This window comes from Dipodomys spectabilis, unplaced genomic scaffold (assembly GCF_019054845.1).
Source record: "Dipodomys spectabilis isolate Male_0828 unplaced genomic scaffold, ASM1905484v1 ptg000179l, whole genome shotgun sequence".
NCBI classification, from domain to species: domain Eukaryota; kingdom Metazoa; phylum Chordata; class Mammalia; order Rodentia; family Heteromyidae; genus Dipodomys; species Dipodomys spectabilis.
This window is the reverse complement of record NW_024870856.1, coordinates 9,024,733-9,043,666: the sequence shown is the minus strand read 5'-3', so window position 1 is coordinate 9,043,666 and position 18,934 is coordinate 9,024,733. Positions and strand designations below refer to the sequence as shown.

General features: G+C 51.6%; 1 protein-coding gene across 1 annotated transcript in view; it reads left to right on the top strand.

Annotated features, from left to right (window-relative positions):
• The window catches only part of Ube2ql1 (ubiquitin conjugating enzyme E2 Q family like 1), a 31,264-nt gene extending 20,577 nt beyond the window's left edge, over window positions 1-10,687 (top strand). Inside the window, exon 2 of the mRNA XM_042695236.1 lies at window positions 9,361-10,687. Within this exon, the coding sequence (XP_042551170.1) occupies window positions 9,361-9,492 (132 nt within the window). The 3' untranslated portion in view covers window positions 9,493-10,687. The remainder of the gene's footprint in view (window positions 1-9,360) is intronic.
• The last annotated feature ends 8,247 nt before the right edge of the window (window positions 10,688-18,934 follow it).

Genomic DNA, 18,934 nt, shown 5'->3' with positions numbered 1-18,934 from the left:
AAAGGTTCCAAGAGCCAACAGTGACCTCCTATTTCTGGTGAAAGGATGGTCAGCATCCCAGGCGAAGACTGAGCTGGTGAAAGAGTCTCTTACCAAAGGAATTACTACACACTCTCTCTCTCTCTCTCTCTCTCTCTCTCTCCACTTACTCATTTCTAAAGCTCCAAATGTATTTACTTCCTAGGTAAGCATTAGCCCAGTTATCATGTTTGAAATGCTCTGGGGGAGGGGGGCGGGGAGAGACACATTTGGGGAAATAGAGACATGCGTTCCATACTTTGGAAATCTAGCAGTGGTATAGAAGCCCATGGGGGTCATTGTCCGTTGCTCTGTAAGCTCGCTTGAGCACCCAAGGGATTCTGGAGGTCTGAAGCGTGCGAGGCTTACAGTGCAGACGGGAAGAATGAGGGGAGATGTCATCGTGTGAGGTTTCGCTGCGGCAGGAAATGAGCAGCGATCATGAGTGCAGACTGGGGAACCTAACTGCCAGGCCAGGTCCCGGCACCAGCCCTCACGACTGCACGAGGCTATGAGGATTCAAAGTTGCTTGTTTCAGAGCTAGGGACATGAATCAAGCGGCAGACACCCTGCCTGGCAAAGGTGAGGCCCTGAGTTTAAACCCCAATACTGAAAAAAAAATGTCCATATATTAGGGGGCCAGGCATGGTGGCTCACCCTTGCAATGCTCACTACTCACTAGGCTAATGTCTGAGCATCACAGTTTGAAGCCAGCTCGGGAAGACAAATCCATGAGACTCTTACCTCCCAAGTAACCAGCAAAAATCCAGAAGTGGAGGTGTGGTTCAAATGGTAAAGCTCCTGTACTGAGCGAAAAAGGTAAGCAAGAGCATGAGGCCTGAGTTAAAGCCACAGTTCTGGCACAAAAAAATGAAATACATAGTTTTGAAACTTCACAATGATGCTCAGAAGAGCCTCTGAGTTGTTTTCTCTAAGTCTTATTCAAAGACAAAAGACTGTGGCTATAGCCTCAGAGAAATGACAGGACGAAATCAGGACGTCTCCCCCGGTAGTGTCCCCAAGGACAGAGCCGTCCCAGCCTCTTGCAGAGAAGCTATCTTTCATGGGGTCAAGTCAAAGCCAGTCCCCGACTTTTTCAACCCGCAACTCAAAACTGGAGCTCAGCATCAACTTCCGTGTTTAAATGCGGTCTTCAGATTGCTGTACAGTAACCACACACTGTGTTTTCCACGAAGGCGCCCATCTTGTTTCGGCAACACTGACTAAGCTGTTTCCTTGCAGACACAGAAAAGGTGCGCGCTGGGTTCCTTTCCAGTGGAACGGGGATGGTTCGGGGTTAACGCCGCACGTTGAGGGGGTGCTGACATCATTTCGTCCTCCCTCGTTACTTACAGCAGTTTGCAGTTATTTCAGGGTTCGCTCCTGTGCTCGGGGCTCCGAATGCTCTGAATGTAACTGGACACCAGCGAGAACAAAGCGGGGTGGGAAGGCAGCGGGGAAGGGGAAGCAGGCCGTGGCCGAGGGGTAGAAGCGCAGTGAAACCCAGTCACCCGTGGGTCACGGGCAGGATGCTCTGGCTGGTGCTGGGTGAGTCCTGATGCGCCAGCCCCATGGAAGCCAGCTGCCCTGACCCTGTGGAGAGAGCTGTCAGCCCCCCCACCAACCCCACGAGCACCGAGACGTGCAGATGTGCCCGCTCGGCTGCTGGGCCCACTGGAAGCAGGCTTTAGAACGCATGCTGTGTCTTCAAGGGCGTGAAAGCACCTGTGTACAGGGGTCACACCCACTACCAGGGCTCCCCACACTCTGGGCTCCTTGAAATGGTGTGGGGCGCGGAGGAGGCCTCTTGGGGAGGAGAGGGGTGTGGCCTCCTGGCGCCTCCTCCCCCTTGCAGCGGGGGGGGGGGGGGGGGAGGGGGGGGCTCTGATGGTGGGAAGGGGGGACGCCATCTTTGCTTTCCCTCTGCACCTGCAGCCTGGCGCCACATTAGCACCTCATTAGCAACCTCGGCACCAACAGTCAGAATGCTGTTGTCAGGGTAAACCGCACCCAGTGTACTTCCAAGTTGTTTTCTGTTTGGTTGACTGGTTGGTTGTTTTTGTCCTGTTTGGGGTTTTTTTGGGGGGGTGGAGTTTGTCTTCTGAGATGTGTTTCAGCACATAAATTGTCCCAGAGAGAGGAACGTTCCCCGTTTAAGAAGGCATGGGAGGTTGCTGTCCAGTTCACTGCGTGACAGTGCACTCAGTAAGCAGCCCTGCAAGGGCAGCGCTGGCTTGCTCAGTGGAGGAGCAGCCCAGGAGAGCCTGGCGGCTGCAGCGAGGCCAGAGCAGCTGGCTACGCATGGGTGCGAGTGCTGCGGGCAGCAGGCTGCTCCGCAGAGGCATAGACCGCTCCGGCAACCCCGCGTGTTTCCTCTGACTGACGTCACCTTCCGTCCAATGGTGGGGAATTCATTTCCACAGCAGGAAAATGTAGTTGAGCTTCATAAATGTAATCTGCAATTGTCTTTGCGGGACGTCAATCAGAAATCAATAATAGTTTGGCACTGATAATGGTTTCCCATTAACAAGGGCAGGAATGGGCCCTTGTTGGTCAGAAGAGAGGTAGAAATGGTCCCTTCTCCTTGAATGTCACAAACCCAAGCTCCAGAGACTCACAAACCCCCAGTCCCACCCTTAGCCCTGGAACTAGCACTCCGCATCAGTACTGAGGGTCCTTGGACCAGTACCCAGCATCATTAGTACTGAAGGTCCTTGGTCACACAAGCTACCCCACCTCCTAGATGTTCGATGATCGAGGGCTGGGAGTAGGTGTGTCAGGGAGATCCTCTGAACCCCTCCCTGTGTGAGCCACCCACAGCCCCCAGAGCGGGCATTCAGCCCGTGATACTACCCCATTCTGACCCAGCACCTGACCACGTTCGTTCAGACAGACTGGCATCTGCTCTCATTCACAAGCTCTGCGGAGACACGCCGAACCCCAGCGTGAGTTCCATCTGCACTGTCTACCTCCTGAAAGAACGTCAGACCCCACACACACCCTGCTTGTCCCCAGGAGCCGCCCGAGCAGACGCAGGGAGCTGCAGTTCTGCCACGCATGGACGTGCCCTCGAGCAGACGCTTGTATCTGCCTGGGCATTCCTCGTGAAGCAGAAGAGTAATAAATTAAGGGACATAAATGATCTATGTCGATGGCCACTGCTGTGTGTCTGCAACAAAACCAGACGGTCCTAGAAAGCAATATGTGTTTTATACAGTCTATACGCAAATCGAAACACTTGCACACGTGAGGTCCTTAGGAAACATGGAAAACCTTCCAGGGACTAGATTCCTATTTGCTTTCCTCGTTGGCGGCTGCTCTGGGCGGGGCTGGGCGGGGCCTCTCTCGAGGAGGGCTTTTCCACTCAGCTGCCTGGCCTGGCCTTGGTGCAGCCCTCTGCCATTCTGAAACACTGGGAGAGCATCAAGTGGGATTGCAGTGTCCTGTCCCTAAATCCAAGCCTCCAGTCACTTGGGGACAGTGTGGCGTCAGGGACTCGCGCTCGTGCGGGTGACTGCAGGCTGCCAATGGCAGAGTGGTTCCTCCAAACAGGAGTTTGGTGGAAGTCGCAAAGAACTGTGGAGCACAGGCTGTGAGGTCCCGAGAGGAAGGAATGGAGTCTGTTCCTTTTCAAAACGAGTTCTGAGGCGAAGGGAAACGTCAGTCGCCCAGGGTAGACTGCCAGTGTGGGAAAAGTGTGGATCTGGACTCTGAGCCAAGAGGTTAGACTGACAAGGCAGACGCCATCGATCCTGCACGTGACTCAGAGTGTCGCCGCGGATGTGGCGTCTCCAAGCCAGAGGCCCTCGAGAGACAGCGAGAGACAGCGGGCGCTGGGCAGTGGCTGGAGCCGAGGCCTTGGAGAAACCGCTCACAGTCAATGCGGAGGCACGAAAAAGGTCTGCCTCCTCCGGGGAGTCTGCCGATCACCACAGGGAGCGGATGTGTGAAGATGTTGCCAGAACATTCTACGTGGACAGCTAGAGAGTCGCTGTTTTGTACGTGTTTTCGCTTTGAAAATAGAATGTGCGGTGCTTGGCACAGCCCAGGGGAAGCTGCTTCCTTCACGTGCGGAGCTGGCGGTGGGAAGGCCAGGCTACCACTGCCTGTTACTCAGACTGGGAGCTGCCCCGGGGGAGAGGACCGGCACCGGGACCTGTGCAGAGGTCACAGGCCGCGGTGGCAGGCCAGTGGCTTGATGACCAAGGCCCCTGACAGGTTTGAGGCTTAGATAAAGGCTGGGAACTCCGCCTTGAACTTTGGCTTCCCACACACTGGAAAACCTGGCGCGGGGAGGTGTGGGGCCACAGCTGATGGCAGTAGAGTTCACCGTTGTTATCCAATTTGCCCTCTCTCTTATCAGGGATTCTTCTCTGCCCTTCTGCAAGCTGCCTGACTTGGGAGGATGTCCCAAGCCACAGATCCCTTTTCCAGAATCCTGGCCTGGGGCCCGTCACTAGCTGCGTGACTTCAAGCCTTCTGGTGATCTCTCTTGTGTCTCAGGGCAGGTGGAAGTTGAGGCCCTGTGGTTAGAGTTGCTGGTGTATTGTAGGGGAAGATTTGGGGGAGGGCTTTTCCAGATGTTCCCGTCTACCTTGAGCATGTGCCTGTCTTGCTGTCCACCACGGCCCATGCTAACTCAGCCTCCTGCATTCTGGCCGCTTGAACCAAAGTGCATTAGTGAACTTCCAAAAAGCAACTCTAGCCAGGCACTGGCGGCTCACACCTGTAATCCTAGCTGCTCGGGAGGCTGAGGTCTGAGGATCTCAATTCAAGGCAACCCTGGGCAGGAAAAGTCCATGAGACTCTTACCTCTAGTAAACTACTCAGAAAAAGCTGGAAGTGGCGCTGTGGCTCAAGTGGTAGAGCGCTGGCTTTGAGCACAAAGAGGCTCAGGGACAGCATCCAGGCCCTGCGTTCAAGACTCAGGACTAGCACAGAAAATTTAAAAAGCAACTTTAAAATGATCATCTGATCTCGTTTACATTTGTTAGCAAAAAGTTCATTTTTCTGTGCTTGCTTCCTCCCAGAAAAGACCATCTGTTTCATAGCAGATTCGACAATCGCTAGAACTTTCTTTAGACTGTTGCAGGCAGCCATGCTTGTGCTTTGTGAGCATCTGTGAACTGTGCCTTTGGTGCTGCTGGAGCTGGAGGTTTCTCCTGAAAGCTCCTCAGTTAAGCTTTGTTTGCTGACCTTGTCAACTTTCACACAAAACTGCTCCTGCCATAGTTCAGCCTGAGTCGTTAACCAGACACAAGACGCGAGACTTGAGTTTTGCTGAATAATTGGGAACATATTTTAAAGACTATAGCAGAGAATCTTGATCATGTAAGATTTTTCTATGGAAGTTCTAGAATTTTCTAGTAAGGAAACATTTCCTCGTGAGCAGAGTTACTTTGCATAGTGGACAAGACTTTCCTGCTTTGTCCTCATAAGAGTAGATTTCCTACCAAAGCTGAAGTATGCTCCTTCCTGCCGTTGGGGAGAGACTGAAGTCGGTTACATTCATTCATCCACTCACACACTCATTCATAAACTCATTTGATGAACTGAAGCCTTCACTTGCCAGGCCAGAGAGACCCCTGCCTCTGACTCTCCCGGTAACCCCAGCCGTCCACTCGACCTGCTGTGGGCTGGGGGGGGGGGGGGTACTTAGCCTCTGGGGACTCCAGGAAGAACCCTTCCGACTTGTTCGTGGCCAAGATGTACTTTTTTAAAAAGACCTAGATTGTTTTTAATTAGTGATTTAGTGATTTCTTTCAATCATTGCTTTTATTTTAAATAGTTGTACAATGGGTGACAATTCCATGCGTCAGGTTGTGACACAGTGCCCCCTTTCCTTTGTTCTCTCCTGTCTTCCCCTCCCAGACCTGCCCTCAAGTTATATAGTTCATTTTTGTACATAATGTACATTGAGTATACTGACTGCATTTGCTCACACTTCCTGCATTCCTGTGCTCACCCCATGGTCCACTGCCCCAAAAACATGTGTCCACTTCCTGGTGTTAGTTTTGGTAAACAGTATTTCAGTTGTTCAGGAGTGCACCCCTCAGTATCCCAGTAAATCTCAGTTAAAACTCTGTGTCTCAGTAACTCAGGAAAACGTCCAGCCCTGCATGTGTGTGGGTAAATGCATGGAGCCCTGTATATGTTATCATGTCTAGCTGTATTTCAGATCTAGCTTCCACATATGGGAGAAAACCTACGTTGTTTGTCTCTCTGAGCCTGCTAGGTTTGTTGTTGTTGTTATGATTCTTCAGAGATTGCTGGAAAAACAAGGACAGGAAGAATTTGTAAAGTTCAGGGATTACCTACATAATCCCACACTTGTGGAGTAACTGTTCTCCCTGGGGCTGACCCAGGTGCTATCAGAAATGGCACACGTCCTACTTCCCTGTGTCCTGGCCAATCTGCCTCCCCACCCACCCACCCCCACCCCCACCCCCCACCCCTATCCCATCCCACCCCCCCACCCCCCCCTACCCCCGCCAATCTTCAGCACTGATTGCTGCAGGCTGGAGTCCGGAGGCCGGGCATAAAGTCCATCCAGGTAGAAGCCCTCCCCACAGAGCTAATAATTCTCCAGTCTTACCCATGGTCTCACTCTCTCCAGTCAGTGGAAAGCCACCTTCTACGTCACCCCTGGACTCTGGTCGGAGGTCATTCTGAGGAGCACTTACAGTTTTGTTAGGCAGGGGCTGGCCTAGAAGCTGCATGCCCCGTGTCAGGGACTAGATGAGCTGGTTAAGTTGGGTTGTGGTGTGCCCGGTACCTGGCTCAGGGACAGATCACAGGTATCCTCAGCTCCAGTGGTGACACAAAGCTCTTGCTGTGGGTGACAGATTGTCACATCTGTGTCTTTTCGCATTAAGCACAAGTAGTGACTGTCAAGAAGAAATGAGTTATCTAAAGGAAATATTTCAGACTAGCCTCTAATTGTTTGCTAGATGGAAACAGAGGGAGGAAGTTGCTAGGAAAATAAGGAAACTGGTTTGTAATTCGTTGTGTGTGTTCAACATGCTCAGTGTTCACAGGCTCACTTCCTTACACTAGCCGTGCTGCCCCACACACCAATCCCCGAAAGTCCAAGTCTGGAGACCCTGTACCCTAGAAGGAAGGAGGTGGTGCCCCAGCCACACCTTCCGTGGGAGTGGCACTGTGGGGTTCTCCAGCAAGAACCGGACATGTGTTTCCCTTGGGACCTGCAGTGGCCAATCAGAGGAGGAGGGACCTCTCTGAAAAGCATCTGTTGAGAGCAAGTGTGGGTGGACGACCGGGGCTGAGGGCTCTCATTGACAGCTGAGTCTCGGGAAAGTGGGGCTGGCCAGCATCTAGCAGGCTCTGTCTTCTGCCAGTTGAATTGACTCTGCCCTGACCTCCAAGTTCATGATGCCTCTAGGGAAGAGAGGGCCACAAAGGGCAGTTTGTTTCACTGGGGTGGTGTTTGCTATTTCTTGTAACAATTGGGACATTCACAAAGATCAGGCAAAGTGAAGATTTCTGTGAGCCTGCATTTGTCTTTCAATCAGAATTCTCAAATCGTACCATAAATCTTCAGTATTGTCAACAAGAATAACCGAGATGGTTAAAATATGCATTTTTTTTCAAAAACATGGCCTTTGGTAGCTACTCTCAATGGATATCTAAATCAATGCCCAGTCCCTGCTGCAGATACCTTTGCTCGGTCCAGCGACTTAGCTTTAGACACTGCTCTCAGCCAAGACTGCGATGATGGAGGTACTGGCTCCTGGTGTTCCCCTTCCATCGCGCATCACTACACCACATCACCAGAGTATCCAGTTATAATAGAAATGGGGATCGGGGCTGGGAAGGTGGCTCAGTGGTAGAGTGCTTGCCTTGCATGCAAGAGGCCCTGGGTTCGAGTCCTCAGCACCACATAAACAGAAAAAGCAGGAAGTGCTGCTGTGGCTCCAGTGGTAGAGTGCTAGCCTTGAGCTGAAGAGCTGAGGGACAGCGCCCAGGCCCAGAGTTCAGGCCCCACGACCAGACCCAAAAAATAAATGAATAAATGAATAAAAATAAAAATGGGGAGCATAACCTGGAGAGATGTAGGCGCGTTTCTAGAGGTCAGTACATGGCCACTTCTTGTCTTTTCTCCCTGTAAGCAGCTCATAAACACAGCCGCCTTTAGAAAGGCTGTCTCAGAGCCAAATACCAGCTGAGATCAGGAGGATCATGGTTCAGGCCAGGCCTGGGAGGAAAAAGTTCAAGAAACTGTCCCCAACAGAAAGAACCTGGCATGGTGGCACATCTCAATCACGACAGGGAGCTTGAAACAGGTGGATTGCAGTCCAGGCAGGAAGTGAGACCCTATCTGAAAAACAGCACAGAAAAGAGCTGGAGGTATCGCCCAGTGCTGGCCTGACCTCCTAGCAAGAGCAAGCCCTGACTTCACCCTTAGTGCCACAAGAAAAAAAAAAAAAAGAAGAAGGAAAAGGGAGGGAAGGGAGAGGAGAGCAGGCTAGAAGGAAATCACTGCACTCTTCCTCAACTTCCACCTCTCCTGCTAGGAGACACTCTCATGCCCACAGGCGAGAAGACAAGTATTGGAAGGGAAGCAGAATTCATGCCCAGATTGCCAGTGCTGGCTGCTCTTTGCTGCTGGTTCAGAAGCCAGGCCAGCTGGTGGCCACTCCCTGACGATGCCTGTCCCCAGCTACTCCTCCTGTGGTGGGAGGTTTGGTTCTCACTAAGGTACAGGGCTGGCACCATGGCAGCCGTAGCATACACCAGTCCCGCTCAGCCTCCAAGAGTACGGGGTCCACGTAAGGGCTGTGAACTGAGGTGTGTTCCAGGCGCTCACTAATCGCTCCCAGGCTTGGCTTGGCTTTATCTAAGCCTTCCACACTATAGATAAATGTATTGACCGCTGCAGCTCTAAAAGAGATCTTAGAAGTTGAACGGTATTGGGTGGAGGAACTTCCTCTCTCACTGAGGAAATCCGGAGGCTGTGTGGCCCCAGGGAGAGCCCGCTGGCTGGGAGTCAATGGTCTTTTCTTTGAGCTGAGCTTGCCCTGGTTACCTCCGAGCGGGGCAGAGCCCATCCTCCAGTCACACAGAACGAGCAAGTTCAGATCAAGCCGAGGCTGTGGGTTTGGAAGAGGGCCTCGGAACCCTGTAGGTTTGCTAGCCCCTGGCTCCTCCAGATACTCTGTCCCAGGGCTGCTGCGTCCTCTGTTGTCTTCTCCTTGATGGTGGCCAGCACCACCCTGGGCAGACATCAGAAACCCCCACCCTGTTAGGTGTCTGACACACTCACGGTGGAGGCCAGGATCACTGCTAACCATGTAACCTGGGCTCTCCTCTCCTCTCACACAGGGACGGATCTGCAGAAAAGCCGGCAAGTCAAAAAAATCCTTCAGTCGCAAGGAAGCCGAAGCTACCTTTAAGAGTTTGGTGAAGACTCACGAAAAATACGGCTGGGTCACCCCGCCCGTGTCCGATGGCTGAGGAGCCCCCAGCCTGCCGGCGAGCCGCCCGTCCACACATCCACACCCAGCCACCTCCTCCATGCCGCTCACCCTCCATCCTTTTCTACTCCAGCCAGAACTGCGTCCTGAATGCAAAGGACACCTTTAAGTTATTTATGAACCGATGTGTTTACAGAGAGAACGAGGACGCACGCGCGGTCCGGGTCCGGATTGGATTTCCATGCTAGGTGATCGATCATCTCTAGAACAGGTGTGGCCAGGGTGCGGTTCCCAGCCGCCCACCCTCCACCCACCCTGCCCCGTTGCCCTTCGCTTCTCTCCACGACAGCAGCTCCAGCGAGTCGGCGGGAATCTCACAACCCCTGCTTGCTCCATCGCCGTGCCCTGGCGCCGTCCAGATCTCCTGAGAGCGCTGTGCATCCTGGGCACCGCTGGTCCCCATGTGCTGTGCTCGGTGTCTGTTTCTCTTCCTGGCAGGTCAATGTCACTTGAAGACATGTCTTTCTTCCCGTGGCCTGGGGTCTGCTAGGATGACATTTAGACTTCAGTTGTGCTCTGCACTTTGGCTCATGAAAACACAGATCTAACATTGCCAGATCCTAGCGATTTCAAATTGACAACTGCCCGCTCGGTCAAACCGTGCTCTCTCGTGCTGATTTTGTGGTGTGCTGCTGTTCTCAGCTAACTCAGTGCCATTCGATGAGATTCAGGGGGTGCAGAGGCCCCAGGGGTGTGGGGGGGACAGGATGTCCCCACGGGATCAGAGGAGAAAAAACTTCAGAGAGTAGGAAATGATCCCACGATGGCGCATTTGTGTCCCTGCCTTCTCTCAACCATCCAAAGCAAAAGACAATTTCCCATTCACTGCGGTCATCTGACTCATCACCTGTGCTTAGTGACAGGGAACACCAGAACTGCCAAGGACACCAAGTGACCCTACGAGGATTTGCATGACCGGGTCTGTTTCTTCACCCAGTAGTCTCTTGTGTGCCCCGAGGTCGAGATATGAGCACCCTCACTGTGTACAATTCCTGTTATTTAATCTCTCCACTGTGTCATTTTTCTCTTCTGTTAAGTTACCTAGACCTTTCTGAGAAACTCCATGAAATGAGGAAATGCTGTTTATAATAACATACAGAAAGAGGTAAAATGTTCATTCCAAGTGGGAAAAAAATCTTATTGGACACATTTTAAATAAAATCATGCATACCTGACGCATTGCCTGGAGCATCCAATCATTGTGGGCTGGCCTTGCACCAAAAGTAGTTCCTCGGTTTTATAGAATTTTAATATTGAAAACACTGCAGCCCTCATCCATGGGCTTCTGCAGCCGCAATCCACGGGCAGGAAATGAGCCAGGCACCCAAGGTCTTTGCAAAAATCCAGTTGATTAAAATGGTCAGAGACGCTGCCGGAAAGCCGACGAGAATCTGCCTGGATGCACGAAGGGTAGACAGCCAAACTCAGAGGTGGCCAGTGGGGAAGGAAGAGCGGGCTTTCTGCCCACCCATGTACCGTTCCCTGGGCAGGGGGGACTCCTACTTGTTCTGGGGTTCATAGCAGCCCAGCTCAGCTCCTCCCAGCGTGGCTGGAGATCTCCCAAATCTCCCCTTCCTTCAGGCTTTAATTTCTTATCACTTTCTCGTTTGACCCAGATACACAATGCAATTGTTGGCTAGAACAGTCGGCTGACGGTGCCTGGCTGGCCGGCTCAGGTTCCCTGTAAGCAATGTGAGGCAGGAAACCCAAGGACTGTGTGCTTGCAGCACACATTCATCTGATCCCCGAGGTGGAATTCTCCGCTCCAGAAGCTGGCCCTCCGCACATGGTCTTTGGACCCCAGAGTTGGTGGTGGTCATAGAATTTCTTCAACTGTGGCATTGAGGGCGCAGGGCAGAAACTCTTCCTAGAGACAGCCTTGAGACAAGCTGGAACATTCCTCGTCTACTATGAAATTGAAATATTTTAGGGAAAACGTACCCAAAGCAGAATCACTGCATTCTTTGTTCATTGGCTGAGTGAAGAACCTGTTTGGGGATGGTCTGCCCAGGAGGGACCGCCAGAAGACCTGGTGTCTGTCACTTGAATGTGACAGTGACCGTCCACAGCCACCCGGCCCAGTTCCAGGCTTTTCTTGCACCTGGAATTCGATTCATTTTGCATGACATTTCCATTAGGATTGCTAGAAACTTATGGAAGTAATTGCATTTTTAGCACAAAAAGTAGCTTTTCCCCCACTTAAATAGCTAAGAATTCCAAATTTAGAAGCAGTAGGAAATGCTTTAGAACAGGATTCTCTCCAACCCATGCCCCCTCTCTGACAGTCCCATACATGGCAGTCCCATATAAGCTGGCCATCAATGCACCCCATGTCCACTGCCCCTGGTCCTGATGGACACATCCTGGTGTCCACACTTTGGCCATTAACCTCTTCCACCCCAGAGAAGTAGATGCTCACTGTGGAGCCCAGGGTGAAAAGAGGCTGGCTCCCGGGCTGGCCGGTGGCCTGGGCTCACACTGGCTAAGAAATCTATTACTCCTGAGAGACAATGAGCCAAAGCTGACAGGGGTGCCACAGCTCACGGTCACCATCTCCACTCAGAATTTGAACCAAGCCACGGGCCACAGAGCCAAAGGGACAAAAATTGCAAATTCATTGCCTCTCCCCGTGCAAAATCTGCAGCCTTGCCAACTAACCAGCTTTGCTCTGGCTATCTTAGCCTGTGGCAGCCATCGGGAATCCTCAGCTAACTTTCAGAAGATTGAGAATGATGTCTGAAGACCCCATCACGGCCCTTAGTCTCACCCACAAAGAGAAAGACTGACAATTGCCAAATCCATTACCCAATTAAGTCAGGGTTTAGGCCTGAAGTTTTGGGCTTAAGAACAAAATGTAGTCGTATGTTTTCAGCAAAAAGTCTTTGGGCCGGTGTAAAAGACCCAAACTTGAAAGAGAGTCAGAAAAAAACAAAACAAATCAAAAAAAAAGAAAACCTCTCTATGTTCCTGTGGTTCTGGTGGCCGAGTTTCCTGCCTGAGCCTGTTTTCTGGGTTGCAACCTTGTTGTATGAACTTGGCATGTGATTGTCATAGCCTCGGGAAATTTATATTACAAGAAGGGGCTTAAATTGGAACGCACTTGGATGCCTGCTTCAAGCTAACAAGCATCGTGATTAAAATGCAATTGTACATGTACATTAAGTCAGCCCACCATATTGACTGTCTCCACTCAGTCAGCATGCTCTTCTTAAAATCAGGGAAAACAGACGTGTAAGACACATCATCTTCTAACTCAAATAAAGATGACACCGGGGACTAGCCACAGGGAAACTAAACACAAATGGCATTGCAGAAATCACAGCCATTGCAAGGCAGATGCTTCCGGATACCTAAGCAGGAAGGTTTCCTGCAGGAAGGTTTGAACCACAGCTGGGCAAGGGGAAGAAGGACAGGTAGAAATGGAGGAGAGGCTGAGGACTGTGTCCCCATCCAAGACATGGTCTGCATGCTCACTGGCCCTGCGGGGGGTGGGGGGAGGGAGTGGGCGGGGTGGCAGGGCTGGCAGCTCCTTGGCTGGCACTAAACATCTCCCAGGATTCACAGATCTGAGGACAGCAGTTCACAGCCCACTGTGACAGCATGGCAGGTCTGGAGGACCTGCAACAAATGTTGCAGCATTTGTTATTCACCGTGCAGAAGTCTAAAGAAGGTGCTTTCTGAGGAAGCAGAACTTGCATCCTGCCTGCAAAGAGGGTGCAGCTGTGGCTTCCAGAGGCCTCTTGGCCAAACCTGATGCCCTCTGCAGTGAAGGAAGGAAGGAAGGAGGAAGGAGGAAGGAAGGAAGGAAGGAAGGGAGGAAGGAAGGAAGGAAGGAAGGAAGGATGGGAAGGCAGGCAGGCAGGCAGGCAGGCAGGCCAGGGCTGCCACATGGCTGGTCCCAAGTTGACTGGGACACACCAAGGCCCTTGTCCTCTTGTGTGGCGTCCTGACCCTTTGTGCCGCTTCTTGCACGAGGTGGTCCATTAGGTAGTTCGTGTGACCCACACCAGAGTGCACACTCCCCTCTCCCCTCGGGCTGCTGCAGCACAGAGCAGAGCGCACACTGGGTGGTCCATGCTACACCAAAAGCTTGTGGGCACCAAGAGCACAGGCTCTGCTTCACTGACTCCCGGAAGTTTCAAGTGAGGGGCTCCGAGCTCAACCTAGGTAATCAGACAGAACTTGAAAAGTTGTCTTGAGTCTCTAAAATAATAGCAGCTCTGTTCCTTGGTTTTATGCTGCTTTGCCTTATTTTTCTAATTTTTTGCAACCTCCGGTTCATATAATATTGAGTGTTATTGAACCCCATGGTCCATCTGACCCACAACATGTGGCCAATGAACTGGAAAGGCCAAACCAATGGTGTTGGGTGTTGACATTCAGGAAAGCAATAAATGATATTAGCTTAGTTCCAGGAGAAACAGAGGAGCAAAGTATGCAGGCAAACAGACATAATCAGTGCACAATATTTGCACAAAGTGTCAATCCAAAGGGAAGCAAGCAAGATTGGATGACAAGGTTGTAACAGAGCTGGACAAATACCAGAGTGAACTGAGGAGGTCAAGTGCAAGGTCATCCTCCTGTGTGGGGAAAGCAATAAGTCATGGGAAATCCAGCCCTGGGCTGCACACCCTGCTGCTCTGGCAGAATTTAAATGGTCTTGCTTGATAGTCATGTGTATCTCTAGATCTTGAGCAATCGCTGGCAAGGACGTGAAGCTGAAGTAGAAGCTGCTGTACCCTGTGTGTTTGATTTCATTCTTGCCTGCCTTCACTACCAATGTGAATTTTTGTCCCCTGGATGATGGGGGAGCCCTTACCGTGATGGCGGAAGCTGCTTAAATGTCATGGGTTCTTGAAAATGTTCACATCTTCACTGCAATTATACTGTCATTTGAGTATGTGTTTTTCCCCCAGAGTTGTACTGCTCTGTAATGCTCACAACGAGAAAGAGCAAATTGCATGTGCCACAATACAGAGGAAGAAAATGTTTGCCACTGGGAGATGGTGAATGCATGAGTCAAATCATCTGTAGGCACTGACCGCCCTCGTGGGAACAATGATGATTTGGGAAAGCTAGCCTTTACCACGAATAAACACCTTGCATTGGAATGTCGGCCCTGTCCTTGTATGTTCTGTGCTCAGGAACTGCCTCGATTCCTCCGTGCTTCCTGTGCCCTGTCTTCTGTGGTCCCGTGTGAGCGGCTCTCTAGCGTGTGGCCCCCTCCTAACCCTGTTGACGTTCTCCTGGTTTGCCAAGTGGACACTGCGCGGTAGGTCATGGAGATTCCCTATTAAATCAATAGGATGCAACCAGCCAGGTCCAGCTCCACATCTACCTCGGCAGGCTCCACGCTCAGCTGACACTTGGGTCAGGAAGGCTTGTAAAGGGATTTGTCTAAGATGCCCAGAAACGTTTCTCAACATTCTTGAACTACTGTGCTTAGCACACAACTGCAGGCTGACACGCTGCTGAATTATGGGGGTCTGCTTGGAGACCGTCACAGGAGCACCTCTGAGAGCAACAGTTTTCAAATTCCTTGAGCACAACACTTAGAAAGCGCTTCCGCTGCCGTTTCACACAGTGTACAGGTGGGGCTCATCTTTATTCCAGACTCTTTATCACAAGACTTTCTTGTCGGTATTTAAGACAGTGCTCTAATGAAAACACATTTTTCTTTTTTTCTTTTCTTTTTTTTTTTATTTTGTTGGTCGTGGGGCTTGAACTCTGGGCCTGGGCACTGTCCCTTAGCTCTTCAGCTGAAGGAGAGTGCTCTACCACTTGAGCCACAGCGCCACTTCTGGTTTTCTAGTGTTTTTTTGGAGATAAGAGTGTCACGGCCTTTCCTGCCTGGGCTGGCTTTGAACCGTGATCCTCAGATCTCAGCCTCCTGGGTAGCTAGGGTTACAGACATGTAACCGGCCGGTGCCGGTGCCCGGCACTGCCTAGAAAGCAGGAGGCAGAGCCTGGTGTGCAATTGGAACTCAATAGGTGATGCCAGAGAGGGCAAGGCGAAGGGGCAGGGGCTCTCAGGTCCCTGTCAGGCTGCTGGCTTCCTCCAGGTGAGAATCAGTGAAGAGTCTCACTGCCCTTAGGCGATGCACGGAGACCAGCAGGAGGGCACTGTGGGGATAGGGGTGCGGGGTTCCAGCCAGCCACACGCTGCCCCAGCCCTGCTCTCAGCTGCGTCTGGGAGCTGACAGACAATGCCTGGATCTCTGTGTTCCAAGAGTGAGAATGTGGGGGGGGGGGGGGGAGGGAGAGGGAGAGGGAGAGAAAGGGAGAGAGTGTAGGGGTATGTGTCTTATTTTTCCCTCCTTCCTCCCTTCCTTCCTCCCTCCCTCCCTCCCTCCCTTTCTTCCTTCTTTCCTTCCTTTCTTTTTGTTCTTGTGCTGGTGCTGGGGCTTGAACTCAAGACCTCATGCTGTCACTCAGCTTTTCCCCCCTTACAGCTGGCACTCTACCTTGGAGCCATGCATCCACTTCTAGCTTTCTGCTGGTTAATTGGAGATAAGAGTCTCACAGACTTATTTGTCCAGGCTAAGTTCTAACCCCAATTCTCAGATCTAAGTCTCCTGAGTGGCTAAGATTACAGGTGTGAACCACCAGTATCCCTTTTTCTTTTTTTCTCTTTCCTTCCTTCCTTCCTTCCTTCCTTCCTTCCTTCCTTCCTTCCTTCCTTCCTTCCTTCCTTCCTTCCTTCCTTCCTTCCTCCTTACTTTTGATGGAGCTGGGAGTTGAATTCAGGACCTCGGGCTTGCTTGCTCAATCACTGAAACTCCTCTTCCACGCCTTTGGGGGTTGGCTGTTTTTGAGAGAGTCTGGTTTTGTGCCTGGCAGCCTTGTGCTCCCCTGTGTGTCTAGGATGGCCTAGTTGAGGGAGTCTCGGGGGGTTGTTTTGGCCCAGGCTGCCTGGAGCCACCTTCACCTCCCGCGTAGCAAGGATTACAGGCTTGAGCCATTGTACCCAGCAGAGACATACTTTTTCTTAGGTAAAAGAAAAAGGCCCAACACCAACAACTTCAGGCGTGTTCTGCTTCCGAGGACAAGCACAGAGGAATAACATAAAATCAGTTCTCCAGCTCTGGCTGCCTGCCCCTGAAGCCTTTTTCCAGAAGAGGTCTCTGTCCACGTCAGAATGTGCCCTGTGCTATTGGAAGCATGCTATTACTTCTTCAACAGTGAGAAATGGCCGAGGTACCAAAGTCGGCCTCCACTCACACTGTGCCACCATGCAGCTAAGGTAGATGAAGCTTTATCTGCTCCTCCCTGCGTGCAGGGATCACGTCAGCATGGGCAGTGACTGGCCAGGGGAGAGGGGGTGGGGACAGGGTATGGGGAGTTCTGGAAGCACAACTTTTTAAAACCTGCTCAGGGCACTTTTCAATGATTTTTGAATCATAATCGTCTAATGAGGTTGCAAGTACAATCCAGTCCGGTAATTGTGAGAGGTCTGAGTGAATTTTTCTATGGGAAACTCTGTTTAAGTTTTTAATTTGTCCCGGGCCTCCCCAGGTGGCGCTGCAAAGCAGACTGAGGCAGAAGTGGGCCACCTAGCCACGGAAGCAGGTATTACGCCCTTTAATTGATTTTTTTTTTTTTTTTTTTCCAACCTGATTTTACTTAACCATGGCCAATGACTCTTCATTGTCGCTAAAGCATGAAGTCCACCCTAAGGCAGTATTTTAATCTCTAACTTCAAAAAGATCCCAGGCTACAATTTTCCAAAGCTCACCACTTTTAAATATTATCAGTAATTTTGCATTAGATAGCTCTTTTACCAAATTCTATGTTTACAGACATGCGTGACCACATACACACACACACACACACACCTGATTTATGAAACCTTTCTTCGTCATTCCAAGGTATTTTGTGTAAGTTTAGCGTCTGTGTTTCATGGTGCTGCTTCCCCATGAAATGTAATAATTCGCACACTAGCACACTTCCCTGAGCACTGCCTCCTCCTTACCTCCTCTTCAGGGTTTCTGATAGCCTGGGTCTCTTGTGCTTGGGGGTTGTAGGACTTCTGTCACTTGTCTCCAGACACCAGGGTGTTGTCACACCCAAGATCAGACGTTCCTACATTCAAACATTGAGATTAGAAGCTGCGTTTGGAGCCTATTGAAGTGTATTCCAGCCTCGGAAATAAAGCAAGGCCTCTAACTTCTGATCTTCCTGCCAATGACTTATTCAACACATGAACTGAGAAGGACCTCCCTGGTCACTGGGGAGGGCCTGCTCCTTGATTCATTTGTCTGTCTCAGGCTAAGAGCACAGCCCAGAGCCTCCCTGTCCCGTGGACAGCTGCTTACAGCTAGCTGCTCCTGCTAGTGAAGGACCCCCATGATGAGGAGAGTCAAACTGGACTTTGCTTTTCTAAAGCAATAGGAAACATTCACATTAGAGAGAGCTAGGGATTGAGCAGCCTACAAGAGCCATCCGAGCGGACAGACGCTCCTTCCCCATGCCGCAGCCCCTGGTATTCACTCGGCCAGGCCAGGCCCAATAGAGCCACTGCATCCTAAGGGAAATAATCCGACGTGCGTCTGTCAGAGCCTCTCCTGGAAGGAGCTCTTCCCAGCCTTTCTGTTGGAGACCCTCCATCTCAGAAACGTGGGTAGTGACACTCGGTGCTGTCCTTGGATGTGGTGGCTTCGTGGCCAGGCAGGATCCCAAGCCCACACAGAAGGATGACAATTCTCAAGTACAGACAGAACCCAGGCAACCACAGAAGCAGACCTGTGCAGAAACAGCCATCCAAGCCCGCCCTGTCATTCTCCCTCACCTCCCCCCACAAGGATGGCGTTCAAAAGCACTCTTTCCTTCCTCATCACTGTGAACACTGGGCCAACGTGAGAGAGGCATCTGTGCAGCTATCCGATTCTGCTCGGGTCCCGGACTGCATGTGCCCGCCACGTGGGACCAGCCGGGCCCATGGCCACAAAGAGCCCCAGGCAGGAGCTGGGCCTGGAAATGAGAGACTTCACAGCGAATGGGCCCTAATTGCCCACTTGAGCTTCCTACCTATTAGTGTGGGCTTCTTCTTTTTCTATTTCAGTATTGGGGGTAGACCAGTATATTTTCTGTCACTTTTTACTTAAAAGGAAAAGAGTGAAAGGGACAAGAAGAAAGCAGAAATGAAAAGGAGCAGGTTGTGTCTGGAGCCTCCGCCGTGTGTGAGGGGATGGGGGGAGGGTTTGGTTAAAATGTCTGAAGAGTGAGGGCTCCTGGGTCAGGAGGGGGAAGGAGGGCAGGAAGGAGGGGCCGGCTCTCCCTGAGGCTGGCCTGGGGGTGGGATGAGGCACGAAGGAAGGAAGGAAGGACGTGTCCCCGGGAGCACAGGCCCAGTGCAGTTCCAGGTGAGTGAGCTCCTTCCTGGCGTCTGCAGGGACTCAGCCTGGCCTGGTGTCCAGCCGCCA